The 18685-nt window shown below is 38.9% G+C and overlaps 1 protein-coding gene and 1 long non-coding RNA gene across 8 annotated transcripts in view; one reads left to right on the forward strand and one right to left on the reverse strand.

The window, feature by feature from the left end:
• The window catches only part of BCAT1 (branched chain amino acid transaminase 1), a 111331-nt gene that overhangs the window by 56496 nt on the left and 36150 nt on the right, over positions 1 to 18685 (forward strand). For all 7 annotated transcript variants that reach the window (XM_082419830.1, XM_082419832.1, XM_082419834.1 and 4 more), the window contains 2 exons: positions 3488 to 3598; positions 6335 to 6454. In XM_082419830.1, coding sequence (XP_082275956.1) covers positions 3488 to 3598; positions 6335 to 6454 — 231 coding nt within the window. The remainder of the gene's footprint in view (positions 1 to 3487; positions 3599 to 6334; positions 6455 to 18685) is intronic.
• On the reverse strand, positions 11079 to 16088 carry LOC309640723. The gene is made up of 3 exons (XR_014252358.1): positions 15600 to 16088; positions 11946 to 15302; positions 11079 to 11605 (listed from the first exon to the last, which is right to left on the reverse strand). It is a non-coding gene; the product is annotated as an uncharacterized lncRNA (long non-coding RNA).

Raw genomic sequence — 18685 nt, forward strand, 5'->3', positions numbered from 1 at the left:
TAGGAATATGCTGCTGGTATTGGATATTAACTTCATTTTTACAAAAAAAGGGAAACTATTTTCCATAGTGATTTTACCCGTTTTTATACCCACCAGCCATGAATTAGCAGCCACGTTCAACCATGACTCATGAACCTTGCCAACTCTTAGTATAACCTGATTTTAAATTTTTAGCCAGTTTAATGCAATGGCGTATTATTGTGATGTTTATTTCAATGGATATCTCTTTATTTGAAGTCCCTGCTTGTTTCCATCTTTTGCTCACTATTGTGTTCCCTTTCTTTTTGATCTGTAGAAGTACTTTATATATTTTAGATATGGGTCCTTTGTCAGTTATGTGTGTTTTAAGTATCTTTTTCAACACTCTTTTTATTCTCTCCAGAATTTTTTGATGACAAGAAATACATTTAAATTTTAAAAAGTTGAATTTATCAATCTTTGCTTTATGTTTGGTCCTTTTGTGTCTTGCTTAAAGACTCTTTTTCTATTCCTAGATTATGAAGACATCTTCCTATATTATTGATTTTGTCCTTCACGTTAGGGCTTTAATTTCAGAAGTTGATTTTTGTATGAAGTAGGGGTCCAATTTTTTTTTTCCCCTACAGGTACCCAATTGTCCCAGCACCATTAAAAAGACTGTTCTTTTCCTCCTGATACATTATGTCACATCTTAACATATACGCATGGGTCTGCTTCTCTATCTCCATTTGCATTCCATTGTCTTGTCTATCTGGATCTCTATTCTGTTTCATCATTTTGCTTGTCTGTCTGGACAAATGCCACACTGTCTTTATCTCCAAATCATTATAATGGGTCTGGATGTCTGCTAGGACAAATCCTTCTATTTCTTCAAGAGTGCCTTGGATATTTCTTGGTCATTTGCTTTTCCACATTACTTTTAGATTCAGTTTATCATGTCAGTCAACTTTTTTTTTTTTTTTTTATGTCAGTCAACTTTTGTCATTCAGTTTGTTACAAGAAAAATAAATGCCCTGACATGATTTTCATTTGGATTGCATTAAATATATAAATCAATTTGGAGAGAGTCTTTATAATATTGAATCTTTCAATCTATGAGTGGCAGATTGCTTTCTACATTTAGTTATGTCTTTAATGACTTGGTAAAGTTTTATAGTTTCCTTATGGGTCTTTCACTTATGTTAGATTTTCCCCACTTAAGTATTCCTTTTAATTCTACCATAAATAGTGTTTTTATTTTCTAACTGCTGCTGTTACATGGGAATATAATTTTGTATCTGGTTACCTTGCCTAAACAGATAATTTCAAAAGATTATATCAGTTTTTGTGGATTTTCTACGTTTTAATCTTGTCTGTGTTGCATGATCTATGACAGTTTTATTTTTTCTTCTCCTAACTTTATGCTTTTTATTTTATTATTATTATATTGGTAGTACAATATTAAATTAAAGTAGTTGCAGCAGGCAATGTGTGATGTTCTCAATCTGAAAGGAAAGCTTTAAATTTTACCATTTTAATAGATAAACAACAAGGGCCTACTATATAGCACAGGGAACTATATTCAATATCTTGTAATAATCTATAATGGAAAAGAATCTGAGAAAGAATATATAATGTGTATATATATATATATATATATATATATAAAACTGAATCACTTTGCTGTACACTTGAAACTAACACAACATTGTAAATCAACTGTAGTTCAATTAAAAAAAATTTTACCATTTTGAGTATAACATTTGCTACAAGTTTATTTCTCACATAAGGAAGATTCCTTTTTTTCTTAGTTATCCAGGAAACTTTTTGAAAAATCATAAACGAATGTTCAATTTTATCAGATTCATTTATTACAATGAGATGATCATATAGTTTTTTCCACATAAACTCTTAATATAATGAATCTCATTACTGTATTTTCTAATGTTAAACCCAACTTCTATTACTGGGATAAATCCAGCTTAGTTAGGCTGTGTTATCCTTTGTGTATTTTGCATCTGTATTTTTCAAGTGAGATTATCATACAATCTTTGCATAAATTTGAACCTATATCAAATGTGTATAATTTTTAAACCGGGAAGTAAATTGAACTCTACGAAGTTACCTTCTTTATCTCCAGTAAAGCTTCTTGCCTGAAAGTCTATTTTGTTTTATATTTAGCAATATAGCCTCACCAGCTTTATTTTAAAAAATATTTGTATGATATATTGCTCTCTGTGCTTTTTTGTGTTTCAGATGTTATCAGCTGAGTTAATCTGACAACCATATCTTTTAACTAAAGCTTTAGTCCTACTACATTTAAAAAATTACCCATGTATTTGCACTTCAACAAAACATCTCATTTTTTGCTTTTTAATTGTGCTCCAGGATTTATATTTCTTTTCTCATGTAAGCTTTAAGGCTGTAAGCATCTAAAGGCCCTCCTTTTCATTCTCATTCAGTTTAACATATTTTCTAATTTCCATCATTTTTCTTCTTTGACTCACACTTAATATTAAGTAATGGGTTTCTTCTTCTCCAAAATGTGGATATCTTGGGGTTATATTTTTGGTTTTGATACTAGCTTATCTTAAGGTCAGAAAACATGTGAAAAGAACATGCCTTCTATAGGTGATGTGTGCAGGGCTCTGTGTGTCCATTAGGTTAGTTTGTTGTTCTTGTTCAAATTGTCCATATCTTTACCATGTTTTAGCCTATTTGTTCTATCAATTCCTTAGAGAACCTGTGGTAAAAATTTCCCTTTTTTTCTTTAAATTTTAACTTTATTGGAGTGTAGTTGATTTACAGTGTCGTGTTAGTTTCAGATGTACAACAAAGTGATTCAGTTACACATATACATACATTCATCCTGTTTTAGATTCTTTTCTTATATAGGTTATCACAGAAAAAAAAAATTCCCTTTAAAATGATTGATGTTCCTCTTTTCTCTGTATTTGTCAATATGCACTAAATTCAAAGTCTTTTCACGTCCCTGCCCATGTTTGTCTGCGGCGGCTCCCTGAGAAGGTGGCATGGCCCTAACATAGTATAGTCTTGAGCTGCTTGGTTCCTGTGATTTGGGAGACTGAACCAGCTCTGGTCACATCTAGATTATCCACTCTCCAGAGTTCCTACGAGCCAGAAAAAATGAAAAGATACATGGGTGTTTGGGGGCAGATTGGGGGCAGGGTCCTGCGGGGCCTTTGATTCCATTTCTGTTTTCTAGGCAGTCAGTCAGTCCATGTTGGGTGGAGATGTTTTCTTCCAGGCCCCACTGATGTGTTATTTAACCATCTGGCTCCTGTTAAGCAAAGGATAGCTCTGAATTCCCACCAGGTCTTGGTAATAAAGGGACTTCTCATTATCCCAGTGACTATAACAAATCTGTCTGGCTTTTCTAGATCGAGGGTCTGTGTCAGTAGCTTTACATGGTAAAGGAGATGAGGGCCCATAGAAAAGTCAGTCTTTTGAACACAGGGATTGTTTTCATTTAGTTACCTTGTAACATTTATTTCTCTTTTATCTTCAGTTATTTGAAGGATTGAAGGCATTTCGGGGAGTAGATAATAAAATTCGTCTGTTTCGGCCAAACCTCAACATGGATAGAATGTACCGGTCTGCTATGAGGGCGACTTTGCCGGTATGTATATTTAGGAGTTTTTCTCGTGTTGTAATGGGTCACTGAATTCCACCAAACAAACCATTTCTGAATACTTAGATCAGTATTTGGTATAAACCATATGAGCACTGAATTTCTTTCTGATCTGTTTTTTAATCAGTGAGTTAAAAATACAAGGAAATAACCATTTGGCAACTCCACAGTCTGTTTCTTTATGAGTGTCTGTGGGCGTTTAATGTGTATGTGGGAGATAATGGGATAATGTATGTGTGGGCAGGAAGGTGATCTCCACGTCTTATTCCTCCACCATCTTGAAGGTCCTCCTGCAATGAATCTTCAAACCACCTAGCCATTGGTAGAAAATTTTTCTACCACATTCTGCAAATGATAGAAAATTATTCTAAGCAAGTGCTCCACAGAACATGTGCACATTTAATTTATAGGAAAGGTTAATTGCATTGCTCTGTTAGCATGGCCTGCTTGAGTGCTGAATCCAGGGAGCATAAGTGATTTTTAAGTACCCATTTTTACTTTTTCAAAAACTAATATTGTTTCAATAGATAGACCTATAGAACAAAATAGAGAGCTCAGAGATAGATACACATACATATGAGAATTTGAAATATGATAAAAGTGGTACCACAAATCAAAGGAAAAATTATGGATTATTTAGAAGGTGGTGTTGAGAAAACATACACGCTCAATATGAAGAAAAATAAATGACTGTTGCCATTGTGTTGCAATCTTAAAGTCTCTGCCTCTCAAGTATGTCCCTGTAATCAAAACAGATCTACTCTGACCAATAATTTTTCCTTTTCTACAGAAATTGTCTTTATAAAAACATAATAATAATAATATGTCCCCAATCACTGAAATAATAAAATTTAAAGACCATATGAAATTATGGTGTACTACACAGATATATGTGGGATATTTTGCCTAACTGCTTAAGACACTAGCAAGTATGCAGTGATTTAAGTAGTTGTTTTGATATTTTACCCCAAGTTTTATTTTAAATAAAAGGATATATAAAACGGTTTCTCATGGCCACTGGGTCCTGGCTATAACATTGTTTTTTATGGAGCAGAATTCATTCTAAGGTGGGTTGGATTTAGACCCTAAGGTTCATGTCTAGGTAGGAGGTGACTTAGATTACTTTCATTCCCTGAGACTTGACCAGGCTATCTTTCTGAACTGAAAGAAGTCTTTTCCTCCTTTGACATATTTTGTTTGTCCCTAACCTTCAGCTGTGTGTTGAAGAAGCCCAAGTGATGCCTCCTTTTTAGCCAGGCTCTTCCTTCTTCTTCCTTTTATAACACATGCTTCACTGACCTTCTTCAGAGGCCATAATATAGTAGCAGAAGGGAAATTCAGGAAGTTTCTTTGGACTCCATCCTAGTTCCACTCTTTACCCATTACAGACAAATCATTGGGAAATCCTTTAAAATGAGGACAGAAGGAAAGGGAAGTAACATTTATTGGACATCAACTGCCACAAACTGTGTTATGTGGTTTTACATTCCTTGCCATTTTAATCATAACAGTAAGCTATCGTCAAGAAGGTATGTAATGTAAATTTTAGCAGCACCTTTGTACAGAGAAGAAAACTCAAGCCCACAGAGGTTCAATGACTTGCCTAAGATGACACAGAATAATGGGACAGGGCAAGAGCTTCACTAGGGATGTAAATTTTTAAATCCCTAGTGAAGTTCTTTCCACTAAATCTTACATCTAGACAGCAGTATCAGAGACCCCGTGCTTGATACAGGGAGATGGTATGTCCTATGTGATTGGCAATCCCGATTTCTATAACATTACCACAATGTGATTGCTGTTGTAAGTTAGTATTTAAATAGCCAAATCCTGATGTCATGAGCTCTATTCATGTGTGTTTCTGACTTATTTCTACCTTGGATAACCCATAGCATCTCTGAAAGTATGTTTCTTTGCCCTGCCAAACGAATAGAAACTACTTATTTTACAAACTGTCACCCATCTAGTATATAAAAACCTTTTTCACCTTAGAAGTAAACTACTCTTTGCTTTTGCCCATTTTCCTGTTGGATCATCTGTCTCCTTCTTACTGATTTTCAGGTTATCTTAACATTTTCCTGTTACGATCCTTTGTTGGTTATGTTACAGATAACTTCACCCAGTGTGTCACTTCTGTCGTTTGAAGAACAGAAGTTCTTAAGTTTTAAATAGTCAAATTTTGTCCATTTTTTTCCTTTATGATTTATGCTTTGTATCTTTTATTTAAGAATTCTACTTTAAGGTGACAGAGATATTTTGTATTTTTTTTATAAAAGTCTTAATGTTTTCTTACATTTAAGTGTATAATCCAACTACAGTTGGCATTTGGGGTATGGTAAGAGGTAGGGAACCACTTTTTTATCTTCCTCATGTGGATAATCTCTCATTCCATCATAATTTGGGGGGGGAAGTCACAGGAAAAAAAATTCTTGTTTGGGTTTATTATTATTACTTTAAAATATTTATTTATTTATTTACTTTTTATTTTTATTTTTTAATTAAAAAAAATTTTTTTTGGCTGCACTGCACGGCCTTTTGGGATCTTAGTTCCCCAACCAGCATTGAACATGGGCCACTGCAGTGAAAACACCGAGTCCTAACCCCTGGACCACCAGGGAATTCCCTATTATTACTTTTTTAATAGTCAAAGCTTTCATGAGGATCATTTCTTACTGCTACAATGGAAGAACATTGCATTATTCATTATGTTTTTCATTCCTTCAGGCATTTGACAAGGAAGAGCTTTTAGAGTGTATTCAGCAGCTTGTGAAATTGGATCAAGAATGGGTCCCCTACTCAACATCTGCAAGTCTGTATATTCGTCCTACATTCATTGGAACTGAGGTGCAGACTGACTTCCTGTTTTGGGGTACTTTGGTGGGGGAGTTATCATTGTTTATGCTTGAAACTTCTAGAATGTAGTTTGAAATAGCCCCCCCAGTAGCATCATTAATGCTTCTTTCCCTTGATTATTAAGACTGTAAACATTTTCTTTAAAGGGCCAGATAGTCAGTATTTTAAGCTTTTGTGAGCCATATGGTTTCTGTCACTAATCAGCTCTGCCACTGTGGTACAGCCACAGCCACAGACACCAACATAAATATGTAAAGAAATGAGTGAGGCTGTTTGCCTTCTCCTAATCAAGACTAACCATGATCTCCTCAGCTTAGCGGTGTAATGCCAGGTAAGTGCTCCTCCAAGGTAAGAGTGGTAATGGTTTTGAAATTTGGAGGAGAGAGAGCTGCTACTCTTTTATCTTCATTTTCCTCATGTCTTGGGATTACTTGGTAAGGAGAGGGAGTGGAGGGCCCTCTTCCCCCATAGAAAATGTTGGAAATAAATTTCACAGTGGATATTAGGGGAGGCACTTGAGAGCTAGGGGAACAGGTTTAAACAACATGGCTGTGAGATCTCCCAGTAGGTCACAGTCTATTGGTTGGTGCCCTTGCAAAGGAAGGACATGCCTGGAGTGGCCAAGGCCATCTGTGCGGGTGAATATGTGATATAAAATATAAAGACCCTGTCCCTATCTCCTTCCTCTACTGGGTAGGGGTGGCCTTATGGAGAATGGGTGATATGAGAGATAACTGATGGGGGAAGTTGAATGTGGGTGGGGGGGTGAGGGGGTTTGTGGCATATGGAGATCTTCAAGGATAGGGACAAGGAGACAGCTTTTGCTATAGTCTAACCATTCTTCTCTCTACGAGGTAATTGTATGGTTACCAGATTTTCCACTAGGTCGTATGAATACAAGCAGTAAGGCCAGAGGATAAGTACCTAAGTGGTCCTTTGGTATCCTTTTGATGCCTTTTGAAATACTATTAAGAGCCTGCATAATGAATTTCATGAATTGCAGTCTCCCTAATAAGCTTTAAAGAATTGGGACAATTTAAAAAGTCATCTTCTCCTTAAGTTTCTGACATTTTAATATTACTGAGTTTTTAAATATTATTATTTAACTTTAGACTAGGAAGAAGTAATTTTTTAATTTTGTTGAAACGTTTCTAATCTCAAAGCACTACCTTCTAGGTATCCTGAGGTGCTTTCCCGCTCTGAGATCTGATTCTTCTATTCCTAGTTTGTTGAGAGTTTTTATCATGCATGGAGGTTGGATTTTGTTGAATGCTTTTTCTAAGTGTCTTGACATGATTATGTGGTTTTGTCCTTTATTATAATGTATTATATTAACTCATTTTTAGATGTTAAAACAACCTTGTATTCATCAGCTAAATCATACTTGCTCACGGTGAATAATTCACATTATATCTTGCTGTATTCACTTTGCAAATATTTTGCTACGAATTTTTGTGTCAACGCTCATGAAAGGTATTGGTCTGTAGTTTTCTAGCATACCTAGTTCTGTGATTTAGTCAATTCTTTAGAGTCCTGGAATTCTATAATCTAGAGTTAGACAAGCTTTTAAATCTGATTTTATAGTCTGGCTGGTTGTCCCAATAATCCTATCTATTGGTAGTCCTCAAATTTTTGCATATAGATCACCCAGGTGTTGTTTAAAATACACATATTTATCCCAATCCCCAGAAATTCTGGTCGAGTAGGTCTGGATGGTGATTCTGACGCCTGCCCAAATTTAAGAACCTCAGTGATAAAAATCCTGCCAAGCAGTCCTCTCCCACTGCACTCTATCAACTTACATGTTTGATCATGCTTTGGACCTAAGAATCAAGAATTTTTAAAAATCTGCTTTCCGAGAATTGAAAGCAATAACTGATACCATTTGATGAGTCAACATTATTTATATTTGGTTTATATCAACTAGAATCTTCTAATTCATGGTATAGGCAGAAAAAACAGTAACCTGTAATTCAGAAATGAGCACGATACAAATAGCATTCAGTGAAGTATATGGATTTTAAACATTTGTGTACCACATGAATGTTTATACAGTCCAGTCTGGTAATTATCACTTGTTGCCTTTTCATGGTGGCTACATTTGATATGTGAGCTACTGGCTGGAGGATTGGAGCCAGTGGGTTCTAGGTCACTGGGATTCTTTCATCAGGGATGACTAACTTTTGCTTGCCTTTTTATGTTACTCGGTTTTCTGATGGCTCTGTCATGTCTCTGCCTTCATAGAAGAATTGCAGGCTCACCTCTGTATCAGTTATCTGATGCTTTGGTCTTGTGTGCTGCTAGCTAACATCTACTTTTTAAAAAATTAATTAATTAATTAATTTTGGGCTGCATTGGGTCTTCGTTGCTGCGCGCAGGCTTTTTCTAGTTCAGGCGAGCAGGGGCTACTCTTTGTTGCAGTGCGCGTCTTCTCACTGCAGTGGCTTCTCTCGTTGCGGAACATGAGCTCTAGGCGCACGGGCTTCAGTAGTTGTGGTGCGCGGGCTCAGTAGTTGTGGGTCGCGGGCTCTAGAGCACAGACTCAGTAGTTGTGATGCACAGGCTTAGTTGCTCCGCAGCATGTGAGATCTTCCCGGACCAGGGCTCGAACCTGTGTCCCCTGAATTGGCAGGCGGATTCTTAACCACTGCGCCACCAGGGAAGTCCAACATCCACGTTTTTCTTTCATGGTATTTTCATCGTTATCTTAACTGATTAAGTGGGTCTTTTATCTAAGAGGTATTTTGATTTCTTTGAATGAACGAATATATGTTGGGGAAATATTTTAAGTGATGTGACCACCTACTTGCTCACATGTGCCCGGTCTCTAGTCCCTGGTATGGCACTCACTTGTGTATAGAGAATATTCAGTATTCTTCAATAGACATATTTGTACTGGGCTCCAGCTTCGTCCCAAATAATCTAAATCCATGGAGCCAGGATCAGACACTGCATTTAAACAAACTCTCCAGAGATTTTTAAACTACTTACAAGAGAATCACCATCCCAAGTCTTGTGAAAGAATTAATATGTCTAGCAGTCTTTAATGCTTTATTTACTCCAGGGATTGCAAACTTGCACCAAGGTGGAAATATTTTTACCTTTGAGAGCTGCCCTTCATCCTGTGGGCAGGGTGTTGTTTTCATTTTCATGAGCTGTGATATGACAGTCTGATGTTAATTACTGCTTCTCACGCTCAGTTAGATTTTGTAACTGCCATATAATTTGAGAGTAGCTCTGACACCAACTTATGAGTTTCATTACATTTGCAAAGGTGCTCTGCCTCTCTACATGTTTTATAATCAGTGGATTCTTCATTATTTTTATTATTTTACATAGACAATACCTGTGTACCAATGTTTTTGTGCAGTTCTTCATGTCTTCCAGCCTTCTCTGATAATAATTGGATCCATTACTAAAATCCTTTTAGATTTAGGATTGTAATAAACAAGAGTATTTACTGGAACATGTAGTAATAGCTAATTAATTAGCTAATTAAATAGCCAGTGAATAGAGATTGCCAATAAAAAGATACCAGGTAGAAATTTGAAAAAAAAAAAAATGTCTATAAAGTTTACATTATTAAGCAAAATACTAAACAGGATTACATAAACCTCTTGTAAAACATTTAAATTAGAGGATAAAATCATTCGTGATCCCAAACAATTTCTCATATTAAAAAAGAATTTCAGCATCATTTTAATGAATATCTTCTGAAATATTTATTTACAGGGAGTTAAAAACTTAAAGAGGAACTAAAAGCTGTAGTGTTTCAAACTGCTGCTGATTGTTAATTGGAAATTAGATAAAATCTGAAATCATAATGTTTAAATAAAAAACATTTACATAAACAGTTTCTAAATTTTCACTTTACCAGCTAAAAAGCTAAACTTATATGCTTATCAGGTTCAATACTGAATACCTGAGAAAGCTCCATCTAAAGAAGCTGGCTTGTGCTCGTTTTAACGTCTGTTTTATCCAACTTCACCCTGTTTGGTAACTCTGGGAAGGTATAGCTACACGTGCGCAGATGGGCTTTTATTTCCTCAACAATCCTGATAAGTGTACCCAGGTGCTTTGACCATGGTCCATAGCAAAATATGCACAACCACAAACTGAGATTCCCTCTGATGGTTGCTCCAAGCCTCCCACTTTTCCAATGTATCTCAGCATCACCTCACCTACTCTCTCCACTGGGGAGGTGGTGCTAAATAATATCAGGGCTGAGAATAAGTGTCGTAAGGAGGGTCGAGTCTGATGGTAGGGACAACCCTCTGGGCTGCAGGGGTCAGCCTGCCCAGCCCCTCTGACCAGGTGCCACGCTGTCTACCACACACATATCTGCAAGCTACCAGCGGATTTGACTTTTTCAGCTGCACTCCAAGACAAGACTGACCTTGGATCTAACACATCCTTCTACTTTGGAGTGCCCCAAATATATTTCTGGAATTGAGCTCAACTAGAGAAGCTGTCTGCTTCAGGTTAATACCACCTCCAGTGCACAGAATACAATTTGGACAATGCAGAATAACATTTAAAATCATTTCACATCAAGTTTCCCCATCCACAGCTTCATTGTAAAACTTTCAGTATGATGTTTTCATGAGAGCTCGAATTTTATTTTATTTATTTATTTATTTATTTATTTATTTATTTATTTATTTATTTATTTATTTATTTTTGGCTGTGTTGGGTCTTTGTTTCTGTATGAGGGCCTTCTCCAGCAGTGGCAAGCGGGGGCCACTCTTCATCGCGGTACGCGGGCCTCTCACTATCGCGGCCTCTCTCGCTGCGGAGCACAGGCTCCAGACGCGCAGGCTCAGTAGTTGTGGCTCACGGGCCCAGTCGCTCCACGGCATGTGGGATCCTCCCAGACCAGGGCTCGAACCCGTGTCCCCCGCATTGGCAGGCAGACTCAACCACTGCGCCACCAGGGAAGCCCAAGAGAGCTCGAATATTAAAATCCTGCTGCCAAATGGTCCATTCTGATTTTTGGTTCACTCCACAGGGCGCTTAAGGCCATGTAAATATCATAGACATGTCTTTCTTTTCCTTTTATCACCTTGTAAAATCTTTATATTACATATATAATTTTACCTATAATCATAACAATTTCCATGAAAAAAATTCTCTATTCACAGCCTTTGTTTATTTATTTATTTTTTTTTGTTTTTTTTTGTTTGTTTGTTTTTTAAATTTTATTTATTTATTTATTTATGGCTGTGTTGGGTCTTCGTTTCTGTGCGAGGGCTCTCTCCAGTTGCGGCAAGTGGGGGCCACTCTTCATCATGGTGCGCAGGCCTCTCACCATCGCGGCCTCTCTTGTTGCGGAGCACAGGCTCCAGAAGCGCAGGCTCAGTAATTGTGGCTCACGGGCCCAGTTGCTCCGCGGCATGTGGGATCCTCCCAGACCAGGGCTCGAACCCGTGTCCCCTGCATTGGCAGGCAGACTCTCAACCACTGCGCCACCAGGGAAGCCCGCCTTTGTTTATTTATGCTTATACATCTTTTCATCTTTTTCCTTTATGATTAGGCTCTATAAATGAAAGAATCTGAACAGATTTGAAAACTAGTTATTACAGCAGCAATTTGTAACCGTTAACTTGGGTTTTGTCCACACTTTTAATGTATTCTTTTGCAGTCCTATTTGAGAGTTTATATGTATCTCGTTACACTATTTATAAACAGTTAAAAATCTTACTTGCATAACTATTAACATGTTTTATATTAACAGCCCCCTTTTTAGTATCTTCAAACCTCAATTATCTGTTTTTAGAGATACAGCTTGTCTCTATTGATTTTAGTCTTTGATGATCAGCTTGCTATTATCAGGCCACTCTTAACAATGGACATCCTCTTGAGGCTGTTCTTGCCCACTTCAACATTATTACAGGGGAAAATTGTTTTTATTCTCTTTGTTTTTATTTTTTTGGAGTGTTGGTGCACATGGTTAATAATGATACCCCTCGGGGCTTCCCTGGTGGCAGAGTGGTTAAGAATCCACCTGCCAATGCTGGGCACATGGGTTCGATCCCTGGTCTAGGAAGATCCCACATGTCTCGGAGCCACTAAGCCCATGCGCCACAACCACTGAGCCTGCGCTCTAGAGCCCATGAGCCACGACTACTGAAGCCCACACGCCTAGAGCCCGTGCTCCGCAACAAGAGAAGCCACTGCAATGAGAAGCCCGCTCACCGCAATGAAGAGTAGCCCCCCGCACGCAGCAACAAAGACCCAATGCAGCCAAAAATAAATAAATAAAATAAATAAATTTATTAAAAAATAAAATAAAATAAAATAATGATACCCCTCAGTTCATGGCACTTACCATCATGGGGCAGAAGGGGGGCCCTCTCTTTGTTGTTTAATTCCCTTTTATCTTCCCTACTCTCATCTCCTCTTCTGCCATTGGAAATCATTCTTATGTATTGAATGAATATTCTTTTGGTTTATATGGGTTTTAAGTATCTCTTATTACCTTGGATGCCTGTAATTTTAATTTATATAAATGATTTCGTCTTACTCATCTCATGGTGTCTCTTAACGTTTTCCCTCTGTGCTGTGTTTCTCATTTCTATCCAGGTTACTATGTGTAGATCCTGTCCATCCCTTCTAACTGCTGCAGAGTTCCCCACACTGGGCACTAACCACACTTTGTCCTAGTTCCTTTACTGGGATTCCATTTCCCTGTTTCCTTATATGATACTGCAATGAGCAGTTTGAAAATACGCAACCTAGGGAATTGCTGAAAGAGTTACTATTTCCCTGAAAGATGCCGTAGGCCAATCCCAAGAAAGTCCTGCTGCCTTTCAGGGAGGTCCTGGTTCTCTTTGATGAAACACAGTGGTCCAGTCTGTCATCACCCCCATCACCTGCATTGTGAAGTTCTCCTAAGTGCCAGGCACTATGCTTGGTGCTATCCCTGCACTGACTGACAGCAGCCCTGTGGGTAGGTGCCGCTGGCATCACTTTAGAGATGAGGAAACTGAGGCCCACAGAGGTGAAGTCAGAACCCCTGTGTTCTTGCCTCTGTGCTGTAGCGTCTCTTATGCTCTGGTTACTGTGCTGTTCTAGGGATGCTACCTCCCTGCCTTCATGGAACTCAGTGTCTCATGGAGCTTGTGGGAGTGCCAGGCCCACGGAATGAATGTGTTGATAGATGTAGGTCAGTGTGGTGAAGAAATGGGGCCTGGTTGAATAAGAGTGCTTGTTGTGGTAACTCGGAAGGGAGCTAATAAGTGCTTTCCCGTCTTGTTTCTGTTTTTGTTTTTGTTTTTTATGGTAATTTAGTTCGACAAGGATGTCAATACAATTCACTGGGGGCAAGTATAATCTTTTTCTTTTTTTTTTTTAATTTTATTTATTTATTTTTGGCTGCGTTGGGTCTTCCTTGCTGCGTGTGTGCTTTCTCTAGTTGCGGCGAGTGGGGGCTGCTCTTCGTTGCTGTGCGTGGGCTTTACATTGCGCTTCTCTTGTGGAGCAGGGGCTCTAGGCACGTGGGCTTCCGTAGTTGTGGCTTGTGGGCTCTAGAGCGCAGGCTCAGTAGTTGTGGCGCATGGGTTTTGTTGCTCCACGGCATGTGGCATCTTCCCGGACCAGGGCTCAAACCCGTGTCCCCTGCACTGGCAGGCGGATTCTTAACCACTGCGCCACCAGGGAAGTCCAGAGAGGGGATGTCTTAGTCGGCTTGGGCTGCCATGACAGAATACAAAGATTAGGTGTCTTAAACACCAGAATTTATTTCCTCACAGTTCTGGAGGCTGGAAGTCCAATATCAAAGTGCCAACAGGGTGGATTTCTGGTGAAGCCTCGCTTCGTGGCTTGCATATGTCCACTTTGTCACTGCGCCCCACAGGGTGTTTCCTCTGTGTGGGGGGAGGAAGGGGGGTGTGGGAGGGAGCAGGGTGCACTTACTCTGGGGTCTCCAGGCTGACAGGATTAGGGGCCCATCCTTTTGACCTCATTTAACCTCAGTTACCTCCTTAAAAGCCTTATCTCTAAATGCATTCACAGTGGGGGTCAGGGCTTCAATGTATACATTTTGAGTAGGAAATTGAGGAATCTGAAGGGTTCTGTATGGTTTGAGCATGGGTTGCCTAGAGTATGAGGGCTGTGGTGAAGGCTGAGGGTAGAAGGAAGGTCTGGTTTGAACTCTCTTCACATTAGGAAATCCTGGGAATTTCACTGGTTTTTGTTTTTTTTGTTTTATCAAACTCATATCGAAAAAGAGCTCTGGACTAAGAGTAGAAGACGTAGAGCTTAATAACTGAAACTTTGGGTGAATCATTTGAGCCTCAGTTTCTTCAACTTAAAAATAGGAATTATAACCCTTAACTTCCTGGATTGTTGGATTTTCTGAGATAATGGCTATGGAATGTCTTGGAAACCAAAAAGTACTGTGTAATTATTGAGGATCGTTGATTATTTTTTTAATCTTAAACCAAACCAACTAGTTTTTCCTACAAACACATTCACACTCAAGGCCTCACATGGACCTGTTAGTCTGATGTTCTTTATCATTTTCCCCTCTTAACTAATCTTCTTTCTTAAGAACTGGTAGAATTTTTTTTTCTTTTAGTTAGGCTATTCTTTGGATCAAAAAAAAAAAAGTGATTTGGATGCCCCAGAAAGTTCTGTTCTCTTTGAAAAATGTTCCCCTGTTATTTCTAATTATGTTTTTTCTTCTGTCTCTTACTTGCCTTACCTGGCAGAATTGTTCTCAAGCCTCCTCATGGCTGCTGTGCTTCTCCGCCTTCCAGGCCAAAACACAAACTAGTAAATAGTACCTTTCTCAGCTTGCTGAGTGGCCGCTGCTGTCAGACCACCTCTGGAATCCTGCCTTTTATTTATTTATTTTTAATTTTTGGCTGTGTTGGGTCTTCGTTTCTGTGCGAGGGCCCCCCCCAGCCGCGGCGAGCGGGGTTCACTCTTCATCGCGGTGCGCGGGCCTCTCACTATCGCGGCCTCTCTTGTTGCGGAGCACAGGCTCCAGACGCGCAGGCTCAGTAATTGTGGCTCACGGGCCTAGTCGCCCCGCGGCATGTGGGATCCTCCCAGACCAGGGCTCGAACCCGCGTCCCCCGCACTGGCAGGCAGACTCCCAACCACTGCGCCACCAGGGAAGCCCCAATCCTGCCTTTTTATAAAGTAATTTTCTGACTGACACAGACAGAAGGGGTAATTTCCACTATGGAATGTATCTTTATTTTGCATCACACCCAATTGTCCTGTTATTCTGTGAAAAATATACACATATTTAATACCCTTATGTATACATACATATATTTATTTGTCATTTGTGAGGTATAACTTATAAAGTAAAAAGTATTTTTTTGAACACATCAGAATTTCAACTTCATGTGGTCCCTTGAGACATTATAAACTTTGCATCTGAGATTTTATATACCTCATTTTCCCTGGGGTTTCTTTTTGTTTGTTTGTTTTTAAATAAATATCTTTTTTTTTTTGGCTGTGTTGGGTCTTTGTTGCTGTGCGCTGGCTTTCTCTAGTTGTGGTGAGCAGGGGCTACTCTTCCTTGCGGTGCGCAGGCTTCTCATTGAGGTGGCTTCTCTTGTGGAGCATGGGCCCTAGTTGCATGGGCTTCAGTAGTTGCAGCACACGGGCTCAGTAGTTATGGCTTGCGGGCTTAGTAGGTCCACGGCATGTGGGATCTTCCTGGACCAGGGATTGAACCCGTGTCCCCTGTGTTGGCAGGCGGATTCTTAACCACTGCGCCACCAGGGAAGTCCTCCCTGGGGTTTCTTAAAAGCCCCTTTCAATTCCTTATTTATTGAAATAATCCAAGAAACTAGTAGAGAAGAATTTTTAAAAATCAATCAAAATAAGACATTGAAACTAGTCTACATAACTGAACAGCTGTTATTATCTGTATTTTTATTTATGTGGCTTTTGTTTTATTTCATCAGAAGCCTGACCTTGTCATCATAGAATTTTGTTCATTGCCATTTGATTAATTTTTTTTAAAATATATTTATTTATTTATTTATTTTTGGCTGTGTTGGGTCTTTGTTGCTGCACGCGGGCTTTCTCTAGTTGCGGCTAGCAGGGGCTACTCTTCATTGTGGTGCGCAGGCTTCTGGTTGTGGTGGCTTCTCTTGTTGCGGAGCTTGGGCTCTAGGCCCGCGGGCTTTAGTAGTTGTGGCTTGCGAGCTCTAGAGCACAGGCTCAGTAGTTGTGGTGCATGGGCTTAGTTGCTCCGTGGCATGTGGGATCTTCCCTGACCAGGGCTCAAACCCGTGTCCCCTGCATTGGCAGGCGGATTCTTAACCACTGCATCACCAGGGAAGTCCTGTTTGATTAATATTATACTATCATAAACTACTCTTAATTGTAGGAGTAGTGCAGAATTTAAATTGCTTTCCATGAAAGAAGGGAGAATTAAGAAAAAGGAACAAATAATGGTTCCTTGAGGGTAGAAGCAGACCTAATCACCAAGTTCCCTTCCGGACTTATTCTCGCTCATGAAGCAGTGTGACCATTTTCAGTAGTCACAGTTCTTTTCATGAAAAGACATTTGACATAAATAATCATTTAAGGATGAAGGTGACTGAGCTATGATCAACACCAGTACTTGAAGTGCTTGTAAAACATGAGTTGACCTTGCTTAAATTTCAGAAAATAAAATGTTAGTACACATGAACACATTTTTTTCTCAGCATTGAAAAACTCTAGTCTATTATTTACCTGCTTGCTAAGAGTAAAAGTATTGTTTAAAGGTTTATCAAGATACTCTTTTCTAGAAATAGATTTAATGCATGTTATTCTGTTTTCCATCTGTGCTCTCTCTACTACCACCTAGTGGAATAAATGCAAGTTTACCTGTCAATTAAATCAGGGGAAGGAAATGAATAAGATGAAATTTATCTCTGAAAAATATTTCCATGATAATGAGTTACTGTTACTTTTTTAAAAAATTTATTTATTTATTTATTTGGCTGTGCTGGGTCTTAGTTGTGGCGTGTGGCATCTTTGTTGCGGCATGCGGGATCTAGTTCCCTGACCAGGGATCGAACCCGGGTCTCCTGCATTGGGAGCGTGGAGTCTTAACCACTGGACCACCAGGGAAGTCCCTGTTACTTTTTTTAATAGTGTGTAGGTTGCAAAAAATACGTGAGTGAGAAAAGTCCAGGCATTCGTGTGGTATCTAATAAAATGCTTATCAGCTTGTCCAGAAATAAGCTATTTTATTTAGAACATTAGAAGCTAGGTAAATTACTGAGATGTGTCCTGCATATTGTATTTCTAAACTATGTTGAGAAGCTTAATTCCTCCTTACAGTGGTCAATAAAAAAATTTTTTTTAAATATTAAGCTTCAAAGCATCACTGATATGAAGTGTACTTACTTAACTGATAGGTAAATAAAAATGCAGAGATAAGATAGTCAATTTTTATCAAAGTTGGGAAGAAAGGCAGATGTGTGTGTTATTCTGAGGATTTCTTTTCCAAATAACGAAACCAAAAAAGGCAAATGGAGTTTAAGGCTCCTCATTCTTCCCATGTAGGGGTGTCTTCTTTAGCCCCCATTAAAAACAGACACAGATGAGCAAAAAAACAAAACCTGTGGTCGCTTGCTGACTCATTTCTTTAACTCAGTTATCCGTCACCTATAATCCGTTTGCTCTGGGGCCAGCCAAGCCCTGCGTGGTCCTCACATTCACATGAGTGTGAATGGACTCAGCTTCCCATTTCCTACGCCTTTCCGATGGCATCAGTGTGCACATATACAATCACATTTTATTCTGCTCACGGATATTCTACCTACCTGATTCTTGATGATCTGGGCACAAGTACTGGGTGAGGGGCCTTGAGCTAATAGGTAGTGGAGGAGGAGATTTAATTGAAATTCAGAAAAAAATATATCCGTAGGTCCACTTTCAGTCAGTTTCATCGAATATTATAAAAGCCACAAAATCAAGGGCACTGAGTCTCCTCTCATTATTTCCACACCAGACTACTACCCCATCCAGGCAGACCAGGTTCCTTTTGAAGACTAGACACAAGTATTTTATATCCCAATACTTAATGTAATAGCCCTGACTTGTTTTCTTACTCGTGTGGTCTTGAATTGCACAGGATAGCCCAGTGGCCTTTTTTGCCTTTATAATACGTAGCCCTCAAAACTTTTCAGTCTCTCAGTTTTCCTCCTTAAAAAACAACTGGCAGTAATTACTTATAACTGCTTCTGTGCTGGAGGAATTTGT

This window comes from Balaenoptera physalus, assembly GCF_965194825.1.
Source record: "Balaenoptera physalus genome assembly, chromosome: 13".
In the NCBI taxonomy this organism is placed as follows: Eukaryota; Metazoa; Chordata; class Mammalia; order Artiodactyla; family Balaenopteridae; genus Balaenoptera; species Balaenoptera physalus.